This window comes from Columba livia, chromosome 19 (genome assembly GCF_036013475.1).
Source record: "Columba livia isolate bColLiv1 breed racing homer chromosome 19, bColLiv1.pat.W.v2, whole genome shotgun sequence".
Lineage (NCBI taxonomy): Eukaryota > Metazoa > Chordata > Aves > Columbiformes > Columbidae > Columba > Columba livia.
This window is the reverse complement of record NC_088620.1, coordinates 1,059,358-1,081,060: the sequence shown is the minus strand read 5'-3', so window position 1 is coordinate 1,081,060 and position 21,703 is coordinate 1,059,358. Positions and strand designations below refer to the sequence as shown.

Here is a 21,703-nt window from a genome sequence, read left to right as displayed (position 1 = left end):
CAACTTGAAGATCATCTCCAGCGTGGGAGACAGAGAGAGGTATGTGGAGATTGGGAGTACTCGTACTACTGAAGTTTTAGAACTGCCCGTCTTGCGTTAGGCAGACGGCCCTGAGTATCCGAGCAGCAAGGCGGCTGTTTGGAGACTGCAGAGGTTGCTGGGATGGTTACTGCGGGCAGAGCGGGCAGCAGATACGAGCTATCTCCTTCACACTCACGACAAGGAGGTGGGAACGTCTTGATGCACATCAATAGCAGCTGTGTGACACTGATATGAGCCTGGCTCACCATTAAAGCACCATATTAACCTTTTTTTTTCCTAAATTGTTTCCTTTTGGATGAGTGCCATGTAACTGTCATTTGTTCTTTTCATTTCATTTTCTATTTATGCATTCATCCAGCCCTTAGAGGGTGAATTCTATAGAAATCCATGTCAAGAATGCCCCAAAGGGATCTGTGGCCCAGCCCTCCCCTCCTCTGTGTCCCAGTGCCAACAGCGCGGCGCGTCTGAAAATGCCCATTTCTATGAGACCAGCAAAAGGGCACGAACCGCGTTACGGCTGCAGCACCTTCCTTGTCCAACCTCCAGCGCAGAGGAACCAGAACCAGCAGCAGGTTACCACAGTCAGTACTAAAAGCATTTTAACAGCAGCAAAACACAGAGAATGGCCATGTGGCGCTAGAGAGAACCTCTCTTACAGCGCATCCTCTGGGTCTGCAGGTCGGAACGGACCTCGGGAATCATCCAGCCCAACCTCCACTCCAAGGAGGGTTCCAGCACCTTGGTCTCCCCCTGGCAAAATCTCCTCAGGGATAAAAGAAAGGTCAGCTACTGAAAACTAGCAGAGAAAGAAGACTAAATAGACCAGAAAAGAACGAGAGTGAGAAAATGGAGCAAGTACATTAACTTCTCCCCACGGTCTTGCGCTCCCACTGAAAACACTTTACAAAACAAAGTTAGTGCATCCTTGTTATGCAATTCCAGAGACATCTGAGTGTCTGTTTTACTGTTCCAGCACAGGGAGAGGTTACAGACAAGTCCACGGGAGCAGCTTTGAGTTTTGTTAGTCTACAACCACCAAAACTAGCGAGTTAGTGGAATTCATTTATCTTCAGGTGGTCTCATTTGAGAACATGCTAAAAGGCATTTTATTTCTGTCCTGCAATAAAAACAGCAATAGTTGTTCTTGCTGGTCTCTAACAGCAGTGCTGTTACTAACAGGGACACTTGCAAAACAGACAGACGGTTGCCTTGATGTTCTGTATTGTTCTGAGGCAGCTTTGCCCCTGGCCGGGGCAGGATCCATCCAGCCGCTCTGGGAGACCATCGGCGAGATGTTCCCCAGCAGCCTACGCTGCACTTCAGAGTGCTGCACCCTGACTGGGACGTATCATTGCGCTACTGTGACATATTATTGCCTTTAAGCACCAACATGGGGTCGTCTCGCATTAAATAAACGGCAGCGACGTGCAGGCGCTGAGCAGAGCCGCCGAGCAGAGCCGCGGACAGGCCGCGCAGTGACCCCGAGTCCCAGAACTCGGTCCCAGGCGGGTCCGGGTGATGGGTGCGGACCCGCTGGGGACGGGACCGCGGCCGGGGCGCCGCTGGGGACCGGCACCGTGCGGGGCTGCACGGACCGGCCGCCGCGTTGCTCCGGCACCGTCGGCCCGCGGGAGCGGCGCTGCGGGGCCGGAGCGGGGGTTCACGTCGGGGTTTTTGGAGCCATTGTGCGATGCAGATATAAAATAAATCCCTCGGCGCCGCTCCGGGCCGCGCGGGAGCGGGGCAGCGCGGCCGGCGCCGCGGGGCGGAGCAGGTGTGTGGTGGGGGCGGTGCCGGCCCCGCAGCCCGCCCCGCGCCCCGCCGGCCCCGCCGACGCCGGCACCCAAACAAGCGGCCCCGCGCCCCGGCCCGCGCCCCGCCGGCGGGGGGGGCGGGCGAACCCTCCGGTGCGCGGGCGCGGCCCAATCAGGCGGCGACCCCGCGTCGGGACAGCGAATCGGCGTCGCCGCAGCGCGCACATGACCGGCTGCGCCCCTGCCCGTCATCTGGGCCCTATATAGCGGGGCGGGGGGCGGCGGACGGGGCTGCGCGGCCGGCGGGGGAGCCGCCGGGGCCGGCGGAGGAACTCGGCCGCCTGCCCGGGCCGAGGCCGCGCGGCCGGGAGCTGCTGTCCCGCCTGCACCGGCACCAACTTTTTGGAGAGGGAGCCAAGCGTGGAGCCTTTCCCAGGAGCGCGCCGCCCCGCCAGGTAAGGCGTTAATTGCGATTAACCGCTCGTTAGGGCGAACGCCGCCGGGGAGGGAGGGCGGGGGCCGCCCTGCGGCCCGACCTGCTAGCAGGGGATTTTTATTTCTATAATTTTTTTCCAGTCTCATTTCTGCACGTGTTCCTTTGTTCTCCGAACAGAAGTGTTTTTATTTTTTTAACTATATATATAAATCTGCTAATGTAACACAGCTGGAGGGAGCCGCTCCCTGCGGCTGCGGGGGGGCGGGGAGCAGGCAGCGGTTTCCCCCTCCCCGAAGAAGAAGGAGAAACTCGAGCGATTCCCCCCCAGCGCTGGAAGTTGCTCCTGGGTCTGGGTCGGTAACCGGACCCGCGTGTCGCCCGGGGGCTGGCGGGGAGGAACTGAACCAGACGGGGACACAAAGGGGGGGCAGCCCCGGCCCCGCGGGGCTCGGCGGTGCCGGTGGCCGCCGCCGCGGGGCGGGGACGCGGCGGAGGGAGGTGCCCCCGGTCCCCGCTTTTGTGTGGCTCGGTGCTGCTCGGGTGGCACCTGCGGATGATATCGCGACCGGAGGGCGCTTAGCGACAGTCGTGGCTGTCGGGTGAGGACCGAGCCAGCCCGGGGCTCTGGGGTTCGGTGTCCGGCGGTGCAGACAGGTCTCGCTCCCCCAAGCAGTCTAGCAGCCTTACTTTACTGCACATTAATTACCGAAACCCAGGAAAACACACCAGGAAAATGAACCTAAATTTACAGTATTGTTCCAATTCCTGCTCAAACTACTGTACCAGAAATTTTTCTTATCATAACTTACTCCAAAAGAAATTAATGTATTTGCTCACCAAACCATCTGCAGTTATTAAGTGTGACGCTTGCAACGGGCTCCGTATACAATAAAAGACTCGGTCAACATGCGCTTACAAATCTGGTATGTTCTAAGAAAATAATTTTCATAAACTTTTCGTATCAGTTTCTCAGCAAAACCAGCTCATTTTTAAAGCTCTAAGTAGAATTACTCAACAAGTTCATAAAGTTGAGAAGGGGATGGTTTACCCTCCTGTTCTGTTCAGGGGTGCGTGACAGCGTATTTTTAAAGTTAATAAGTATTAAAAGCCACGAGGAGCATTCAAAGTGTATTTCAAACTCCTGTGCTCTCTGCAGCCCCGCCAGCCAGTTAAGCGTTCGCAGCCTCCACGCAGAGCAGAGGTTATTCACATAGCTGTTCAAGAAACTCCATTCATATATCTGACTACCTGGATTTGAATAGAAACCAGACAGCAATTCTTTGGTCCCAGCCACTATTCGCCCCGCTGGACAATAGAGATTTGTTAGCACACAGGCACAAGCCCTGGGACACAAAGCTGGAGGCAGCAGAGATAGGGGGGCTTCAGTGCACAGGAAATTACGGCTTTTGATGCACTGTTGGCAGGTCTGTCGGTTCAGAAAAGCAACATGACTGTGCCATGTTTAAGAGCTCCTTACTGCCATTTTTAACCACCTAGAATGTCATAAAAGCTTTATTGTCACAGTACATAAAATCATGAAGTCCATATGGTTACTTCTCGGCTGTGGTCGCTGCCCTGTGTCTGGAAGGCAGAATCATGATCTGGCTGGAGATTTTAATTCATGGGTGGTGGAAATTAAAAGAATTTTGAGGCCAGAAAACCTCAAAGTGTTTATAAAAAGCAGAAATTCCTTAGTAAGGCAGCCGCTGTCTAGCCTGAGATGTGCTGCTGTTGTAAGGGATCTCATTTTAACGGGGGCTCTAAAGGGACCAGCCTGGGCAGCTGATTTCATCAGAAAAGGTTCAGTACATTTATTCTGTGCATCTCCTGTGTCTGTTGTGTAGGAGAATATTATTATGCTGTGTCAACATGGCAAATACCAAAATAAATAAGAAAAACAAAACCAAACCATCCAGTGTCTGGTACCTCCTGTTTCCCCCACTTTCCCCCCAGACTCGAGTTAAAATGAGAACTCCTCAGAGACTGGGCTTTAATCCGCTCATTGGAGCCAATGAGCAGAAATTATCGAGATTAGAAAACCCACAGGCGGGTTTATTAGATGGAAACCCTGCCCCTCGCTGTGCGCGGAGCCCCAGCTGAGTGTGGAAGGTGGGTCAGTCGGAAGGTTTGGGCTGTTCCTCCTCGTTTTCTGTATTTTTGTCGAGGTCTTGCCCACCCTCCCGCGGTGGCACCGGTGAGACCCCCGGTCCCGCTGGGCTGGGGGGCGCTCAGAGCGTTAGAGCCGCAGCATCGCGCGGTGCGAACATCCTGCAGCACAGCCGAGAAACCAGAGTTGTCGTAGGGTGCAGTTGTGAAATGGCTGGTTTTATTATCAACTGCGGATACAAAGTGTCCTCCAATACAGAAAACAAAGCTGGGGCTGTGAGCTGCTCTTAAGTGCATTTTCTCGGAGCGGGGGAGGCAGTGTGGGGTGAGCAAGGGCCGCTTTCAGGGCGCCTGGAGGTGCCCAGAAGCTGGTGCTGGAGTTGCTGCCCGCGCTCCCTGGAGCGCACAGGGAACAAGCAACCCCAGCGTTGCTGAAAAAGTGACACATCTCTCAGGTGCCGCTTGTAGGATTCACAACAGCTGTGTGTGAGGGGCTGGTTCGTGCCATTTTCAGCTGCTGCTTCACAGTTGTATTTATAATTTTCAGAATGTAAATACTTTGCACAGGAGTCAGTCTTGTCTGAGTAATTGTACAATTTCCTTGAATTCTCTTCCTGATGTGGCACAATGGCTTGGGTGTATCACTTCTCAGCAGATCCTGGGTGATAAGAATCAGGCTAGATTACAATCAGCCGATTTTGATTTGAATATTTTTTTCTTGCTGGTACTTACAAACCCAGCAGGACCTACCGAACAAGCCTTTGAACAAAATTATTGGAGATTATTTTTAATGAAGGTTAAGGATGTTGATGGCTCTACTTAAAAAGCACTTTTAGATTAAATACCGTGGTATTAAAATACAGCAACCTTTTCCATTGCCTCTAGGACTGTTAATACTTGGTATTCATCTGGAGGCTGAGTTTAAAATCTATCCCTTGAAAAAATATACTGGAAAGTTCAATTCTGCCCTTGCAATGATGTCTTAGAGTTTGAATATGTGGTAAGCGCGTCACTTTGGAGGGAAAATAGACCATGAGAGGTTGGCAAAAAGAGCTTTTGCCTCATCAAAACAGCCATAAGAGCAACGTTGGGCATAACCCGCCCATCAGCATCTGCGTTCTGCGCCCGGCCATGGCAATAGTTCCATCGTGCACACCAGAGAAGGATGCTGGTGGCTGCACTTGTGTGGATGTGTTTGAGAACTGCTCATAGAAACAACAGATAATTTGAAACTCGGTTTTGCCAACCCCAGTCATGGCTACTCCAATACACAGTTTGGAGAGACTCTCAAAAAAAAGAAACCTGTTCACCACCATCAGACTTGGAAGGTACAGCTGATGCTGAAGACCAACACATATATGTTCGTTAATATATAGTATTGCTTTACAGGGTTAGTTGCCAATAAAAATGCATCAGGTATGCTGAAATCCAGCAATGCACTTGGCAATTTCACAAAAAATGTGGAATCCGAAAAATTTAATTTTATATCAATAATAGTCAGCAGATGCTGTAGTCGTTTCAAAACCACAGTACTGATTAATATCACTCTAAAGTTTCAAAGTTAAGAAGTCAAAAGATAAAACCCAGGTATTTTTATGTGAAGGATAACATGGAAGCATGTTGTTTTTCATAAGCAGCAACACTGGCATATTCAGATGACGTCACCTTTTAAATAGTCTGAGTTCTTACTTTCCCCGAAAACAGTTGGAACCATGAGCAGCTGTTCTGAACTGTAACGCAAAGGAACCAACCACTCAATTCAGTGAACTGAATGACTGTAGCACAGAACCACAAATTCTGAGCACACCGAGGTGCTGCATCTCAATGCATCTCAAACCCCTTCTGCATTCCCCATTAACTGTGCCACCTAAATACACGCGCGTGTGACGAACAGTGCAGAAAGCTTGAGCGCAGGGATTCTGCCGGGCAGCAGGGCACGGCGCCGTTGCACAGAATGGGGCTGTGCAACCCCGCTGCTCGGCCGGCCCGGCGCGACACGAGCGGGCCAGACTGTCTGTGGGAGACGCCAAGATGTGATTAAGGGCAGAGGAGTGCTGGGGGCAGCTGTGCGCAGAGCGGCACCCGGGGCTGCCACCGGCACAGCTCCGGCGCTGGGGGGTCTGACGGCGGCACTGGGGTCACGCACAAGGAACCTCACAAGTGGTGCCAGATACGGGCACACGTAACCAGCTGGCCAGGTCCAGCGTGCCATGCGTTATCAATCTGAAGCATTCCTATGGTACATTTGCTGAGTCTTAATTTGGTAACCTGCATTGGTTTATGGTTATCTGGAAAAGTAGCTTGTCATACGAGCATTCAAGACTTTACTACTTAGCTCTTTAGTGCTTCCTGGCAGACCGTACATTTACCTCACAACAGCACACGGTCTCTCCTTGTGTAGAAAGTCCGTAATGCCTTCTGTAAACAACACGACATCTAAAGCTCGATGTCGTGACCAAAAACAACCACTCTGGTCTATAAACGGGGGTGGTCAGGGTTTCACCATACATACTGTAATTTCCAGCCTCCCATATGTACTTACACATACAGGGCTGGGGGGCCGCTGCCTGTCGGGACACGGTTACACAAGGACACGAACACGCTCCTCTGTGCCGGGTGTTATGAAAGGCTGTTCGTACTCAAATCTGTTTCTTTAGATGGAGTCTCAAATTGAGATTTTCAAGATGATCAACGCGTTTGCAGACAAGGTTCACATGACAAATACAGATTCTGGTTATAAAACAGAATGCGTTCAAGTTTGCCATATATTTTTTCCTGCTAAAGATTTAAATATCATGTGGCTTTAGCTTTCTTTCTGTTCACTGAATATCAAGGTCAATTAGGAATGATGTCTGGCTAGTACTCTCAGAGCAGATTAGACAGTTGCATCAAAAACTAGGACCATGTATAGGTCATCTGTTCCTGTGACCTAGATTTCTGAGAATCTGTTCAATTTGTTTTATTGAAAATGTGGTATTCTCTCAGTTCTGTTTCTCGTAGTAAACCTCTCTATAATAGCAGAAAATAGCTTTATTAGATACTTACAGACATTGCTTACTACTTCTGCTAAGACACAAAGAAAATCAAATCCATGCAGCAGACCTGTGCCTGTCATCCATTTAATTTTAAAATAACTTAAGGTTCTGAAAGGCTTATGCCTTATAATCTAAAGCATTTGGTCCACATGCCAAATACTAAGCAATCTGCAATGCATAATAGCTTAGCTTCAGCTTTGTTTGCCCTATTTAATTCATTTTTCCCCTCAGTAACGGGTGGATAGATGCAGTATTTCTGCATCTCCTCTGGAAACGGCCACCACGCTGCGGTCTCTGAGCCAGCGGGGCCGTTTCTGTGAGCTCTGCGGTGCCCTCGCGGGCCGGCTGCTGCGGGATCCGCGGGCTGAGCAGAACCCCGCTGCCCTCCTGCCCCCCGGTTTACCTACTGGCTGTAAAGATTTGCCATGGGAACACTGTTGCGGTACCTCCGCCTGTGCTTTCGGGCCGTCTTTCTGAAACCACATACAAGCAGATTTCCATTTGGAACAAACCTCCCGTCCTCTCGCAGCTCTCAGCCGTCCCGGTTAGAAAGCAGTTACTGATCACAGATCACGCAAACACACCGGTTTGGTGTCATTGTTTTGGAGACGGAAAATATCTTCTAAACACCAGTGAGTTCAGCGTAAAAGGAAAACTACAAAAATAATGAAGTGACTGAAATCTGAAATTCCAACATTAGTGCGCCAACCAAACCTGAAAATTCCCGTGATCATCAGTCTGTGGTTCATCACCGCCGAGGAACCGGGTGCATCCGAACGGCCGGGAGACGGGAGCCAATGCCGAACAGCCGCGGAGAAACCGACACCAAAAACGCCGGTCTAGTGAGGTTCGGCAGTAGAATCTCCAGTGTGTTACTCCCACATAAACTGTACTTAGTAAACCTGTTCCAAATTTTTCAAAATCCTAAAGCCAGTTCTACCAAGTCATCTGAATTTTATGCTACTTTCATATTCAAACCTTTATGTGCATCCCACAGCACACTGGGACCAATTTATTTTATAGGCAAGATAAAAACCCAGCAATATTTGGCTGCCATTACCCAAAGATCATTCTTCTAAATGAACATAAGTACCTTTTCTCCTTTTTGTTTCACATGATAGCTGCATTTCAACAGGCTAAATGTATAATTCAGGAAAGAATGGCTGGTTCCCACTCACCTGGGGGTCATAGCCACATCCAGCCAATATTTAAAAGCACAAAAAAGCAAAGAAATTAAGTACATGATGGTGGGAAGTGTTTCTTCCAACAGAATATTTGCCTGAAACCAGATACAAGAAAGCGCCTTTTTTTATTCCCCGCAATCATATTTAGTTGTTCTGCAAGAGTCTCTGAAGATGTTTCTGTTTTAAACATTAGCACCTATAGAACAGGGACAAAGGTGCCGCTGCTGTGGCGTGTCCAGCTCAGCCAGATGGGCGAGTGATGAATGCGAGGAGGAGGATGGGGAAGGTGGGAGGATGGACCTTCACCCATCTTTGTCCTGCTCATTACAGTGTCACTGTCGCATCATCTGCTTTCCTCCAGTTATTTATAGTCATCGGAAGTAAAATCTTTATCGTATCATGAAATTGAGTCTTACAAGATGGCAGCATAGAATCTCCAAGTCTATCAGATGAGAATCATTGGATTATAAAGCTGAAAAATAGAAACTAATTATCTTCAAAGGGACAGTTCTCAATGAATCGGGAGGAGGCGGGATGGTTACGAAAAGCCAGTCCCGCACCTGGTCCGTCTCCATCGCCACCGCTTCCCAGGCGCCGTCAGACCGACGGCTGTGCCGCAGCTCGGAAAACGCTTAAGGCACAAACAGAATCATCTGTAGTCAGAATCATTCTGTCCTTCCCCAAACCACGGCACAGGAACTGAGCCGAAACTCACAACTAATGGGAAATTGTTTTGATCTTCACTGAAGCAGCTGCCAGCCAAAAAGAGCAGCGGGCACAGGAGCATCTTCTGAGGAAGCACCTGGCCTAAATTCACCACCATAATAAAAATAAAGCATCCTCAATGTAGAGCAACGCAGTATTGCAGCCATGAAGAATAATCAGCATGTTTGATACACCAAAAGAGACAATGTTATTTATATCTCCAGAAGCTGCTTACCCAGCATTAGATGTGTCAGAGCATAGTACAACTGCAGGAATCCACGAGGAGGACGCCTGAGATTCCTCTGCTAAAAACTATTAATCTCATATAGACAGTAATCTTCATGGCAACAACTGTTATCTTAAAAAATGGGGGACAAAACTCCACAGGGAAGTGTGCAAATCAGTGAAAAGCAAGCGGCGCTGGAGGCTGGTGAACGCACAGAGGCCTGGCTCCAGAAGCCTGTGTGCGTGCTGAAGGGGCTGCAAGACAGGAGATGGTTAGTGGGAAATATGCAAGTTCCTCCTGCCTAAATCCTTTTCCAGGCATCCATTAGCCACTGCTTTGGTTTTTGAGTCAGAACTGCTTTATTGATTGCAGCCACCAGCTGCAGTTCAGTAGTGGTCCCAAACGTCACAGCGGGTTTTCTTCCAAAGACAATTTCTGAAGTTATGTGCCATGAGATAAAGATCCACTGTTACTAAGACATCATGGGCTGAGGTCATTTTTGTTCCATGTACACTGCAGGTACCAATAGCTCATGAATGGGGCTGCTCAGACACCCCTCCAGGCTCCGGGGCTGGAAGCTGCTCTGGGCACGAGGAGGCTCCTGATGTGCCCGCTTTGCCTGGTTGAAACTGTACTTACTCCTTTGGAAAATGTGGTGAAGAGGCAGGCAGGTCCCGCGACTCATTGTGTAGGGTGAAGGGATCAGACACAGCCTGTGAGACAGGAGGGCGAGCTGGAGCCTGACCCAGCACGGGTCCTGCTAACAGCAACTCCGGCGTTCCGCCGCGGCGGCGCTGCGGGCTCCAGCGCTCCGCTGTGCGGCCGGACACGGTACCAGGCCGGACAGGCCTCCCCGACCCCCGCGGGTTCACTCTGGAGGACTCCGGTTTCCTCCAGCTCTCCACAGCCCGTTCGGCTCCGTGATCCCTTCAGGGCAGGACCAGAACCTGACAAAGTGCCATTTCAGCAGATACACGAGAACTAAACGCAGACGCAACAGCCTCTGTCCCTACTCAGTATTTCATTGTTTGTGCTGTAGTATGAGTCAGATTGTGCACACACATGCAGTTAATTATCTACCGTAGCAAGTACCTCTTCGTACAGTGGAGGCTTTTATGTTCACACGTGGTGTATATTCCTTGCTCCCAAACGCGTAACTTAACTATGTATTCAACTACACTGAAGCATTCATTTATTTTTGATTTATGTAGAGTTCCAGATTTGGGTCACTTTTCTAACCAGAAACCCTAAACCTGCTCACATCTGATAGTACGTTTCCCCAGGCCAGTAACAGCGAAGTTGTAGGACCTGGCCAGCAGTTCCTCCAAGGCTGCACCAACCTGACCGAGTTCCTGCTCAGAACTGCATTCAGACCTACGTGTTTGTCATTTTTCAATCCTTTTAACATTTGCCACAGTGAAGGTGTATCATACCAGTTTAAGTTGTCATACGGTATTAAGTCAAACACCTTACAAAGGTCTAGGGTATGTGGCATCCACAAGAAAGCTTGTCGACTCAAAATGAGGTCAAAATAACTTGGTAAGTCCTCCATAAATCATTGGAAACTGGTATTAACTGCATTTCTCTCAGGTCCCAGAAGACCTATCAATTTCCTCTCTCTCCAAGCACTATCACGGCACTACATTCTAAATGGGCAAATGGGACAGACTGGTAACTCTGTCCCCGCATTTCACGTAGTCCCAAGACTTGTCTGGTAGTAGTCAAAGGAGCTTTCGACAATTAAAAAATAAATCACCAAGGCTATTTGTAGAAGCCTGCTGAAGCTGAGGTGTTTGGCCATGGCATTGCTAATTAAGCACTCACCCAAATTTCAAGGAAACAACAGCAATAACTGAGAATACTGCCAGAGATAGATGCTTTTGCCTCCCCATTGTCTCACTGAGGTGTATTTGCACGCATTTGCATCTACAAAGAAAACATATTTTGATAGTACAATTAAAGCCTGTTACAGGACAAAACGAACATGCTTGCACATGGTGTTTCCACGGGCGCTTGCAGGGAAACGCCAGCACGCACGTGAGCAGCACAGCCGCGGTGCCGGGTCACGCACCGGCGGGGTGACGGGCACAGAGCAGCCGTCTGTTACACCACACGCACACGGTGCGTTTATTGAGCGGCACTTCAGGGCAGGGCCGTCCGGCTTCCTGCCTGCTATACATAAAAGCCTTGTTGTGAGAAACTAATAGAACGATTGAATTGGGGTGTAAAGACACAGAGTACCAGAAACATCCAGAAAACAAACAAAATCCTGTCCCCATACTTCAGACAACTCACAGGTGAACCTGTTTCAAAGTTCATAGGCATATTTTGATGGAACTATTATTACTTATGTTGAAAGAAAACCTCAAGTGCTCTGAATCTGCAATACTTTCATTGTAAACTTCTGCTCCCGCAATCCACCCCATCTCATGTCATTACACTGATGAACCTTGCAGGGATTGCAATGTATAAGGCGTTCCATGTAAGAGCCAACAGAGTCGGGCCTTCTGAGACCTGTGTCCAACTGCCTTTCGCATCTGGGGAAGGTGTTGGGTCCACTTAATGCTTTTTCCATTACAGGATAATTAGGGAATAACGGGGGTGGCAGCTGTCAACTGTGGGCAGGTTTCCATGTGTCTCAGCCCAAACAGGTCTGAGGGGAAGGTGTGTTGAACATTCAGTGCTGATAACAACTTTTAGGGTTTATCAGACCAAAGCAAGCAGGCCAGAAAATAACATTCTCAACAGCATCTTAGCAGCTCGGCCATGCTAATGCACAACAAATGGAAATAAGCACAGAAGCGGCGGTGGCGGCTCAGACAGTCACCGCGTGCCGGCTGCTCCCGCTGCGCTCAGGCACCGCGGGGCACAGCGGAGGGACGGAGCGAGAAATGACATGGCCTGTTTTGTGATGGGACCGGGCGAGCACTAGAGCAACAACGGGAGGAGAAAGCGATGTGAAAGAGAAAGTGATGCGAAAGAGAAATCCCGCCTGGGCGCTGGCAGCACTCGGCACTGCTGCTTTCAGTGGCTCTGTCTGGGACAGGGTAACGCTTCCCATACAGATAGATATCTATGTATATATGCACACCCCCCCGAGATAAAGGAGAGAAAAAAACATGGATTTTGTCTGCAGTTCTGGGGTGAAGTGTCCAGCAGAACAGCTGTAGATATTTCATCCTCATCTATCCTTGCACTTACTGCCCACTTACATTGTTTCCAGAGAATTATTTTATGGTCTCAGAATCTGTCCAAAAATCTACCCAATGGAGAGCTTTGAACTTTGCAGGAGGGAAGGAACACGCAGCCAGGATATAGAAATAACATGTACAGGGTTTTTTAACATTCAGAAGAAATTCAAGCTCTCAAAATCATGAGAAGATAGAAGTTACTGAGTCGAAGGTCAGCAGAGGTACAAAAGGAGGAAGAAGTAGTGAGCTGAGGACAAAGCCTTTCTCACAGTGTAGTTTAAATACAAACACACTGGTTTGGTTTGTTAAAACCAAAATTTCATGCTTGACTTGAAGTGCATTCCCTTGATTTATGTGATACCTACCACATGTAGTCACCCCCGCACTGGGACGCTCGGGAGGCTTAACACCCCAGGCTGGGCATTGCTTGTCATTAATTCAAGTTGTCTTTGTTCTTTCCACCAGCTCCCTCTCCAAAAAGATGGCAGGAAAAAGGTGAGAGTAATTTTCAGAGAATTCCTTCGATTTTCAGTATCAGTTGATGTTTAAATGGTGCCATTAAAATCAGTGCAATAAGGTGCAGACTACTGTGGGAGCAGGCTCGCCTCAAACAGCTCACCCAGTGTAGTATTCTATTAGTACATTTATTGTTAAGTTACATGTATCAGCTCAGGGTGTTCAGAGACACTTCACGGTCCTACAGCGAGAGAAAATGCTCTGGATTACAAAAGCACGTCTCCAGAACTGTGAAGTGGTACATGATCCCACTAACTCTGCAGCCTCCGCCCACAAAGTTGTTTTCAGATACAGCAGCACATTTCACTTTTAACAAACAAGCTGCAAACGATTATTCTCAAACAATGCCAGGTGGAAAGAGTGAAGATAATTAGACACAATAAAGAGAATAAGTCCCTTTTTCTACTTTTCAATGGAAAGATAGCACAATTCAGTTATTTTGACCAGTACACTCTTAGGTGGACACTGACATATTCAGTTCAAAACCTGCAGTTAAGCCGCTCCAATAACATTCTAGATCATACTGAGTTCTCATGCACTCCAGTACAAAGCAGATCCTCCTGTTCTCATTTTTGTTGGTTTACGGTTATGGGTGAACTTTATAAAGAAATCTGGAATGTTATAAACAGCTTAGCATAGCTCTTTAGCATATGCATCTCCCCAGTAAAGGCTGCTTCGCAACTGCAATTCAGATACATTCAAGGCTGGTTTGAGAAACAAAGTCAATTTAGCATCCATAGCTGTAGAGTTACACTCCTGCAACTCATTAGTCCTCATGGTTCCATTTTGTAATTAAAATACTTGCAGTTTAAGACTTTACAACAAAGAATGTGCAGTCCTCAGCAGCGTTTCCACTGCTAGTCTATGGAAAACATATGCATGGAAAATGTGCACAGTGCATGGTATACGGCATCTTTGGATAGCTTCAGTGAACATTCAACGCTGTCGGTGAGTTTGAGAACTACAAAAACCATCGACCGTTGACTGTACCTTGAGGTTTATCACAAACCCTCTCAATGGAAAGACCAAACCTTCAGTTTTTCACATCTGGTTACCATTAACAGGTCATGATTTACCGGTTATATCAAGAGCTACAGAGGTTGAGTTGTTCCAGTTCTTCTAGTTTCGCCAAAAATGAATTGGTTTAAAAGAAATGTTTGTTTTCTCCTTAAAAAAAAAAAAAAAAAAACACAACTTTATACTACAGCAGAATTTCTGCAAAACAAAGTGTCAGAGCAATGCAAGATTTCGTATGGACGGCACAAAAGCAGTAACGTATCCATGCCATATGGTACACTTGGAAACAAATCTGAGCATGGTATACATTCAAAATAGTGGAATCCAGGCCAGATCGGGAGGGAAACCTCCTTTCCATTGGGGCTGGCAACTTGAGCTTCACTGGGAACAGCTCTGGAATGTCAGTTCATTTGCTCACGGAACCTGCGCTCGATTTCAGCAGCTGCTGGGCAGGAATGCCGGACCCCGACCCTCCCGCTCCAGCTGCTCCCGCGGCCCCCGCTGCTGCACAACGGGGAACGGGCAGAGCGCGCCACGCCGGGCCCCGGGACACCGCACAGCGGGCTCCAGAGCTCCTGCCAGCACAGGACTGCACAACCCAGAAAGACAAGACGCAAAGCCTGTGCAGGGAACGCTGTCTTGGGCCGCTCTAAAATAGCTCTTTAACATATATACTTCTATATAGGGTCACAGCAGGGCAGCACTTCAGAACAGAGACCCGTCCAGGCCCAGGAGAGCACAGGCTCCTGAAGTTATGGCTGTTCCTCCAAGCACATCCTGCACCTTTGTCCGGAGCGCTCTGAAGGAGCAGCGCTGCGTCTTCAGCATCTAATGGCTGCAATCAACATTCATTGCTGTCGGTGGGTTTTCTTTTCTGTCAACTCACTGATCAATGAATGCAAACTGCGGACCAGCCAGCTCGGAGAGCGCAGCCACGCAGCTCGGGCGGCTCCCGCTGAAGCAGCGTTGTACTCGAGCCATGTCTACGTAACCGCGTAAGGCACATCTGCAGCTCTGCCATCATCTCGAGGTTCAGGACACATCATCCAGCTCCTTCAGGAGCACAGTGCTCTCTGCCATCTGAAGCCCCTGCGACAATATCTCACAGCAGTAACTTCTGGATAAAATAAGTATTTCTTCTAGAAAAGCAGACGTTGGAACAAGGCAGACACAGCTTTTTAGACGTACAGACTGTATGAAGCATTCCAGGCACCTGGAGCTTCACCTGCTAATAGGAAATGAAGCTTCCTCCTGCCTGGCTTTGGATTGACAGGGCCGGGAATGGGAGGGGGCAAAGCAGAAAATCTCGTTTCCTCCTCCATTTGCTTATAGGATTATTTTAAAGCAGCCTGTTCAGACATGCTGTGCTCAAACCCCACAATAACCATCTCCATAAGCTTGCTGTTCAGTTCAAGGCAGAACTTACTAATGACACTTAAATTCCAGTTAGGTGAACGTTCAAAATAAATCCCTGTTTGCTTGTTCTTCTAAAAGGCTTAAATGGGTTCAATTCTATACAGGAGCAGCTTCACGGAGTTCAACAGTTACAAGCTAAACAGACTGAACTCTTTGCAAAACTGGGGCTTTAGAAAAAGATCTCCCCTCTCCCGCAGTCTGCCAGCCACCCATAGCCATCGTTTCTACCGAGCCCCTCGGAAAGCACCGCAGCTTGATACAGGGAATTCACTGCAGCAGCACGGAAGTGAAGAGCCGGGAGCATCCCCACCGGAAAAACAGAGGGGCCGGCACCATTTGCTAATGCACCACGAGCAGAGGCCTCAGCAGCCGCTCCAGAGCTCAGATGCTCTGGATGCACAAATAAGCTTAAGAATTCCGTTTTCTACTCTGGTGTGAAAATCCTCAAGGTTTTTTTGCTTTAATCACGTTTGGTAATGAGATGGCAAGGGGAAAAAAACCTTCCTAGGGGAAAACAGGTTAGCAGACATGTTCAGAATGTTTGAAACTCCATGCTTGGGAAGCTTTAGATGTTTCTGGCACCAGCTGTTCACCCTGTACCAGACATGAGCGGAGCAGAGCAGAACTGCCTGCCCCAGCACCAGCACTGAGCACCAGCACGGCCAGGGCCAGCAGAGCAGAGCCGCCTGCCCCAGCACCAGCACTGAGCACCAGCACGGCCAGGGCCAGCAGAGCAGAACTGCCTGCCCCAGCACCAGCGCTGAGCACCAGCACGGCCAGGGCCAGCAGAGCAGAGCCGCCTGCCCCAGCACCAGCACTGAGCACCAGCACGGCCAGGGCCAGCAGAGCAGAACTGCCTGCCCCAGCACCAGCACTGAGCACCAGCACGGCCAGGACCAGCAGAGCAGAGCCACCTGCCCCAGCACTGAGCACCAGCACAGCCAGGGCCAGCAGAGCAGAGCCGCCTGCCCCAGCACCAGCGCTGAGCACCAGCACGGCCAGGGCCAGCAGAGCAGAGCCGCCTGCCCCAGCACCAGCGCTGAGCACCAGCACGGCCAGGGCCAGCACTGCAGACCTGGGCTGGGAACCCCCCAGCTGTGGGGTCCCTGTGCCCGCACCCCGGCTGCTGCGGCTCCACCTGCCCACCAGCACTGAGGGTTGATCAAAGACAGGGAGACATCAAAAGAACTCAAGGAGCTCAGTTTATTTAGTTTATCAGAAGTTTATATAAATATCTTCATAGGGAACAGAGGTTTGACAAGCATTTTTCAGTTTGGTGAAAGAGAGAGAGACAAGAAAGCTGTAGCTAGACAAATTGAGGCTAGCAATAATATACAATTAAGGGAAAAAGAGGGTCATTCAGTTCATGTTAGATGGCCCTGCTTTTAGTATTTGGCAGATACATTGAGATGTGAGAATACGATGGAAAATTTAGGGTTTAGTACTATTTAATGCATGAGAGGCCTCAATGCAGCAGATCTGAGCCATGTCAGGCTATGAAGGTTCAACAGAATAATAGCCAATATATCTTCATAAACTATACATGTGTCTAAACAGCAATTTAAATGATTCTACATGTGCATGTGAAATTATCTGTTTCCTTATACAAGTGTGAACTGCATGAAAGCCTAGCTAGACCTGCCCAAGAGTGCTTCATTAATGAGCACCAATAGCTACACACATGTGCAACTCGGGCCTATTTATCCATTTGTTACACATGACTGCGCTCATTATAAAGGGGAACCATACTTAGAGGAGCCACAGTCTGCCAAAACTTCAACGCTCTCCAATAAAGCACAAGTCCATGAGCAGGACAACAGCAGCAGGAAGGAAAGCGTCCTGACTCTGGAACGCTTTCAGCAATGCTGAACAGCTGAGCATTTTTGTAATTGAGTTGTCAGTAGTCCGCCACATTTGAATAATCCAGAGACTTTCCAAAAAGTGACATAAAACTGGCTTTAAATGAGAGTGCGCAGAGCTCACCCTCTGAGCACAACTGGTTCCTATGGATGCCCAACTTCCACGAGTCTGACAAGGACTTGTTGCCATCTAGTGGGTTATAATCGACAGAATGCACTTGGTCCTTTGACACAGCAAATGCCACTAGATGGAGTATCAAGAGCTCTGAATCCGTATTACTTTAGGTGTCCAGCAGCTGAGGTTTTCTAATTCTCAAGAAGTTACAGGCCCAGAATTACAGGGCAATTGAAGAGAACTTCCCCAACTGCTTTCAGTTTCATGAGACATCCCAGACTACAGATTTCCAAGTATAATAATGTTACAATACTCTGATGTCAGCATAATCTACCAGCCCCAGGAGTGTCTCACTGTAACACAGGCATCCCCACAGCTTTCACAGAGGTATCCAGCAGAAAAGCTCTCACGCAACCTGCGTGCTGCTGTCAATAGTGATGTGCAGAACTGCTCTGTGAAGAGCTGATCAGCGGCGGATACGGGAATCCTCACCTCCAGGAGTAAGCGTTAGCTCTAAAACTTCTCAGTCTCTACCGTGAAGTATGAACTAATGCCTTTGAATTATCTCAAAGAGAACATGCACCTCATCACATAGCAAGAAAGGGGTACTTACTGCCCATGGGGTTCACAGGAGGGACGGGAGAGGAGGAACTCATCTGCTCCACATCTGCAGCTAATGGGAAAGTGAAAGAGACAGTTGGGATGTGCATGTTACCAAGAAGTCTTTACTTTTGAAAACTTTCATGTACATTTCAACTGAATATGTGTATCTTGGGTCATCTGAGGAAGATGCTTTGAGAAGCAGTTTAGCAATGTCGTTCTCTCCTCTTTCAAGGTATTTCTATCTCATACATGGTATCTGCAGATCTGCTGTTCTGAGCAGTCAGTCATATTGGTAGCCTCTAACTTGAGATGGTTTGAGAATATCAATTCAGAACAATGTCCCGCACAAAGAAACCCTGAATGTCAGCCTTGAACTGCATACAGTATTAACTTGAGCGGAGCATGACTGGGAATGACAGGACAGTCCCCATCTGCGTCCAGTGCACCTGTGAAAGATCCCCGACAGGAAGAGGCATCCCCTCCCGAAGGTTTGCAAAACGCCGGCAGTGGATGTGAAGCAGTATCAGCAACGAGCGTCTTTAAACACAGACACTCCAAAAGCTTTATTTTCTGACAGCTGAAAGAAGAAACAGAACTACCTTCCTGCCTTTGCCAATTAAAACCCCAGAGTCAGAACATGATCTGAACCAGATCCCCTCTGCATTTTGAGAAGGATCCAGCTTTCCAGGACCCAAATCAGGAAAGAACCATCTTCCAGTAACAGCGTTAGTTTCAACTTAACATGAGGTGAAGAAAGAACACATTCTTTGGGGCCTGGTCTCTCTCAAAAAGCCACATTCACTCTTACCACATCACCACAAGTGCCCAAGTCAAACAAACCAGTCTCCATCTCCATCATGTTGATGCTAGCAGATACCACATAATTATATGTTATGTAATTCTCACTTTGCTTTAAGACCCAGTAAACGCATTCTACAAGTTTACATTCCTAACCACAGAACAGGGTCCCAGAAGCATAAGCCCAGCCCACAGCCAGGCTTGGCCACCGCTCCCAGTGCCGCGTTTCGCATTCTTACCGTTCCAGTTCCCGCAGCCCTGCACGCCACTGGCACTCTGGAAGTGCCAAGCTCTGCTCTAATTAGGCAAACCACAAACAAATGTAAACACTTCAGCAGACCGTGTTCACCGAATGTGGAGAGCAGCCGCAGCACCACGCTCAGACCCACTCCATCCTCCTGCCGCGCCGAGCAAGCGCGCCACCTGATGCTCTCGGTGCTGCTGCACAACACTCGCAGCTTTGGTTTAACATGCTGAGTACCGGTGACAACACAATGACAGTTTCATCCGGACATGCCATGGGTTATTCCTGTCCTCTATTGAATTATCAAGACATTTCCTGCCTGGAACATCTAAACATTCATTTACAATCTCACTTGGCTCTTCTTTGCAGTTCTGCACCAAACGTTCCGAAGGCTGCGTGTGCCGTGCAGGCTGCGGCATTCCCGACGTCCTCGAGAACCTCCCGCGGACCGCTGATCTGCTTACAGGAAAAGCTGGATTTTGTCTTCCCATTTTCCACCTTATTGCTGTAATCTCCCTAATGTGGGAAGATCCTTCATACGCATCACAGCAATTGCAAAAACCTGGAAAGGGTTTATTTTTTTTCCTATGTAAAGCTGCACGTGTTTTCACATATAGTCAAAATAACCTGAGAAGTGCAGACTGAAGTTACTTTTGCCGTGGGAGCGGTGAGCCGGAGCCCGTGTGCGAGCCGGGAGCGCGGCTCGGCTGCCGGCGCCAGATGGCGGCTCAGAGGTACCTGCTGCCGGGCAGATGGCCGGAGCGCCCGGGCACAGGAACCCTGCGTGAGCAACGGCTACACCTGCAGACATCTGCAATAGCCAAATAACAAACGTGCTGTCTAAAGTGACGCTTCTGAGCGGGAAGCATTTAGAGAGCCACTGGAAATTTAAGTCCCATAGTTTTAATCATTCACCGTAATGCCACCTTAAAGGCTATAGACAGCAAAAGGCTAACAGCATTTCCTAGCTATACTTGGAAAGGATAACTTCAGTTAATGCTCAAAATTATAGATTTTAATTGCTATTTCTTACACGTTCGCCAAGACTATCACGCTGCGGACACAGCTGCCTGGCTGCTCGAGTGCCAAGTTTACAGTTGCCTCAGTGTCCCATCCAGTGCTGCTGTGAACCAGCGATGGGGGGACGCAGTGGGGACACCTCTGCATCCATCCGTGTGCTCCTGGCAGATGGGTGTTTGTACTCGATTAATACCAAAATCATACTTCAACTTATTTTTTACCAAGTATATAAAAGCACAAGTACTTATCCTACAACTTGCCTTGAATGGGTGGAATTCTACGTTTCTCTCATCCATGTAAATGAATATTAAAAATTTCAAGCAGCTCTTTATTAAACACAGCAATGCTGGTTTTGTTCTCTTCACATACCCCTGACCCTTTTCATTTCCATCATTATAACATAACACATTAAACTCCTCCAAACAATTCTACTAAGAGAGGAGATTAGATTAACAACGAGCTAAGATTTTGGAAACGGGTTTGCTCTGAAAGATGAAAAGGACAGAAGTCTGCTCCGCTATGAAGAACAGCTGCTGCCAATACAGCTATTTACCCTCTGACCTCTCCTCTGCCCACTAAGTGAACAGTGCCAATTGTTTTCCTGTATTATACACTGTTTACAAGCCCTGAGTGGCATGAAAGGAATTAATAATTTAGCTCATGGAGCTGATGACCTTTATTGGGGTGCCCCTATTTGCTGAGCAGAAATCAGAGCAAAAATCTCCCTTGAAGCCACAGGGTTTCTTTAAGAGTATCTCGCTTTACAGCCTAATTGGCCACCATAACATAAATCAATTATTTCTCCTGTTTTAAGCAACAATGCTACCTATTCTCAAGCACTCCATCTCTAACTTCCCCTGTATCAAGCCAGGCCTTGTTCTTTGACTTTTACAGCTGTATAGTAAACACGATGGCAAGGACAGCTTGGAGAACTCGGCAGGATTAGGAAGGTTTGGGAACACCAGCAAAAAGAGGTTATGCTATTTTGAACTTCTCTTGACCTTTGACTGCCCTTGTCCCTGCTTATGCTAATTGAAGGGTATTTGGGCTACTCCTAGAAGTGAACTTAGCCTGAACCTGTGACATAGCATTGGACCTGGAAGATACTGGTGCAGGAGTTGTGGTACCCGCTCCCCACAGGTATCTGCCATACGGGAAGGGGACAGGAGGTAAAACAGTGCCCTGAGCAGATGCAGGGACACCCGTGGTCACCACAAGCAGAATGTGCTGGTTCAGGGAGTTGCATCATCTTGCAGCACTTGTGAGCAGCTGCTGGGCTGCTGCACATCAGTCGCACCAGCAGCTGCTGAAACGCAGCGGTGCTCGCGGGGTTGCAAACGGAAGGACAGTGCATGGTAAATCTCAGTAAGCTGGATAACATTTGAGTAAAGGCTTTTGAAGTAAGCACACTAAAAAACAGGAATTCTGACCTTAGA

The 21,703-nt window shown here is 48.6% G+C and overlaps 1 protein-coding gene and 1 long non-coding RNA gene across 6 annotated transcripts in view; one reads left to right on the top strand and one right to left on the bottom strand.

Moving 5' to 3' along the window:
- NR6A1 (nuclear receptor subfamily 6 group A member 1) overlaps window positions 1–21,703 on the bottom strand; it is a 69,444-nt gene that overhangs the window by 37,879 nt on the left and 9,862 nt on the right. For 3 of the 4 annotated variants that reach the window (XM_065035410.1, XM_065035409.1, XM_065035411.1), the window contains one exon: window positions 18,216–18,275. The exons of the other annotated variant lie outside the window; for it this stretch is intronic. In XM_065035410.1, coding sequence (XP_064891482.1) covers window positions 18,216–18,275 — 60 coding nt within the window. The remainder of the gene's footprint in view (window positions 1–18,215; window positions 18,276–21,703) is intronic. 4 annotated transcript variants of the gene reach the window in all.
- On the top strand, window positions 2,001–20,611 carry LOC135575832 (uncharacterized). Of its 2 annotated transcripts, XR_010467152.1 has the most exons (3): window positions 2,001–2,251; window positions 13,145–13,174; window positions 15,733–20,611. It is a non-coding gene; the product is annotated as an uncharacterized LOC135575832 (long non-coding RNA). The 2 variants fall into 2 exon arrangements; XR_010467151.1 differs by lacking the exon at window positions 13,145–13,174 and having other exon boundaries at window positions 14,898–20,611.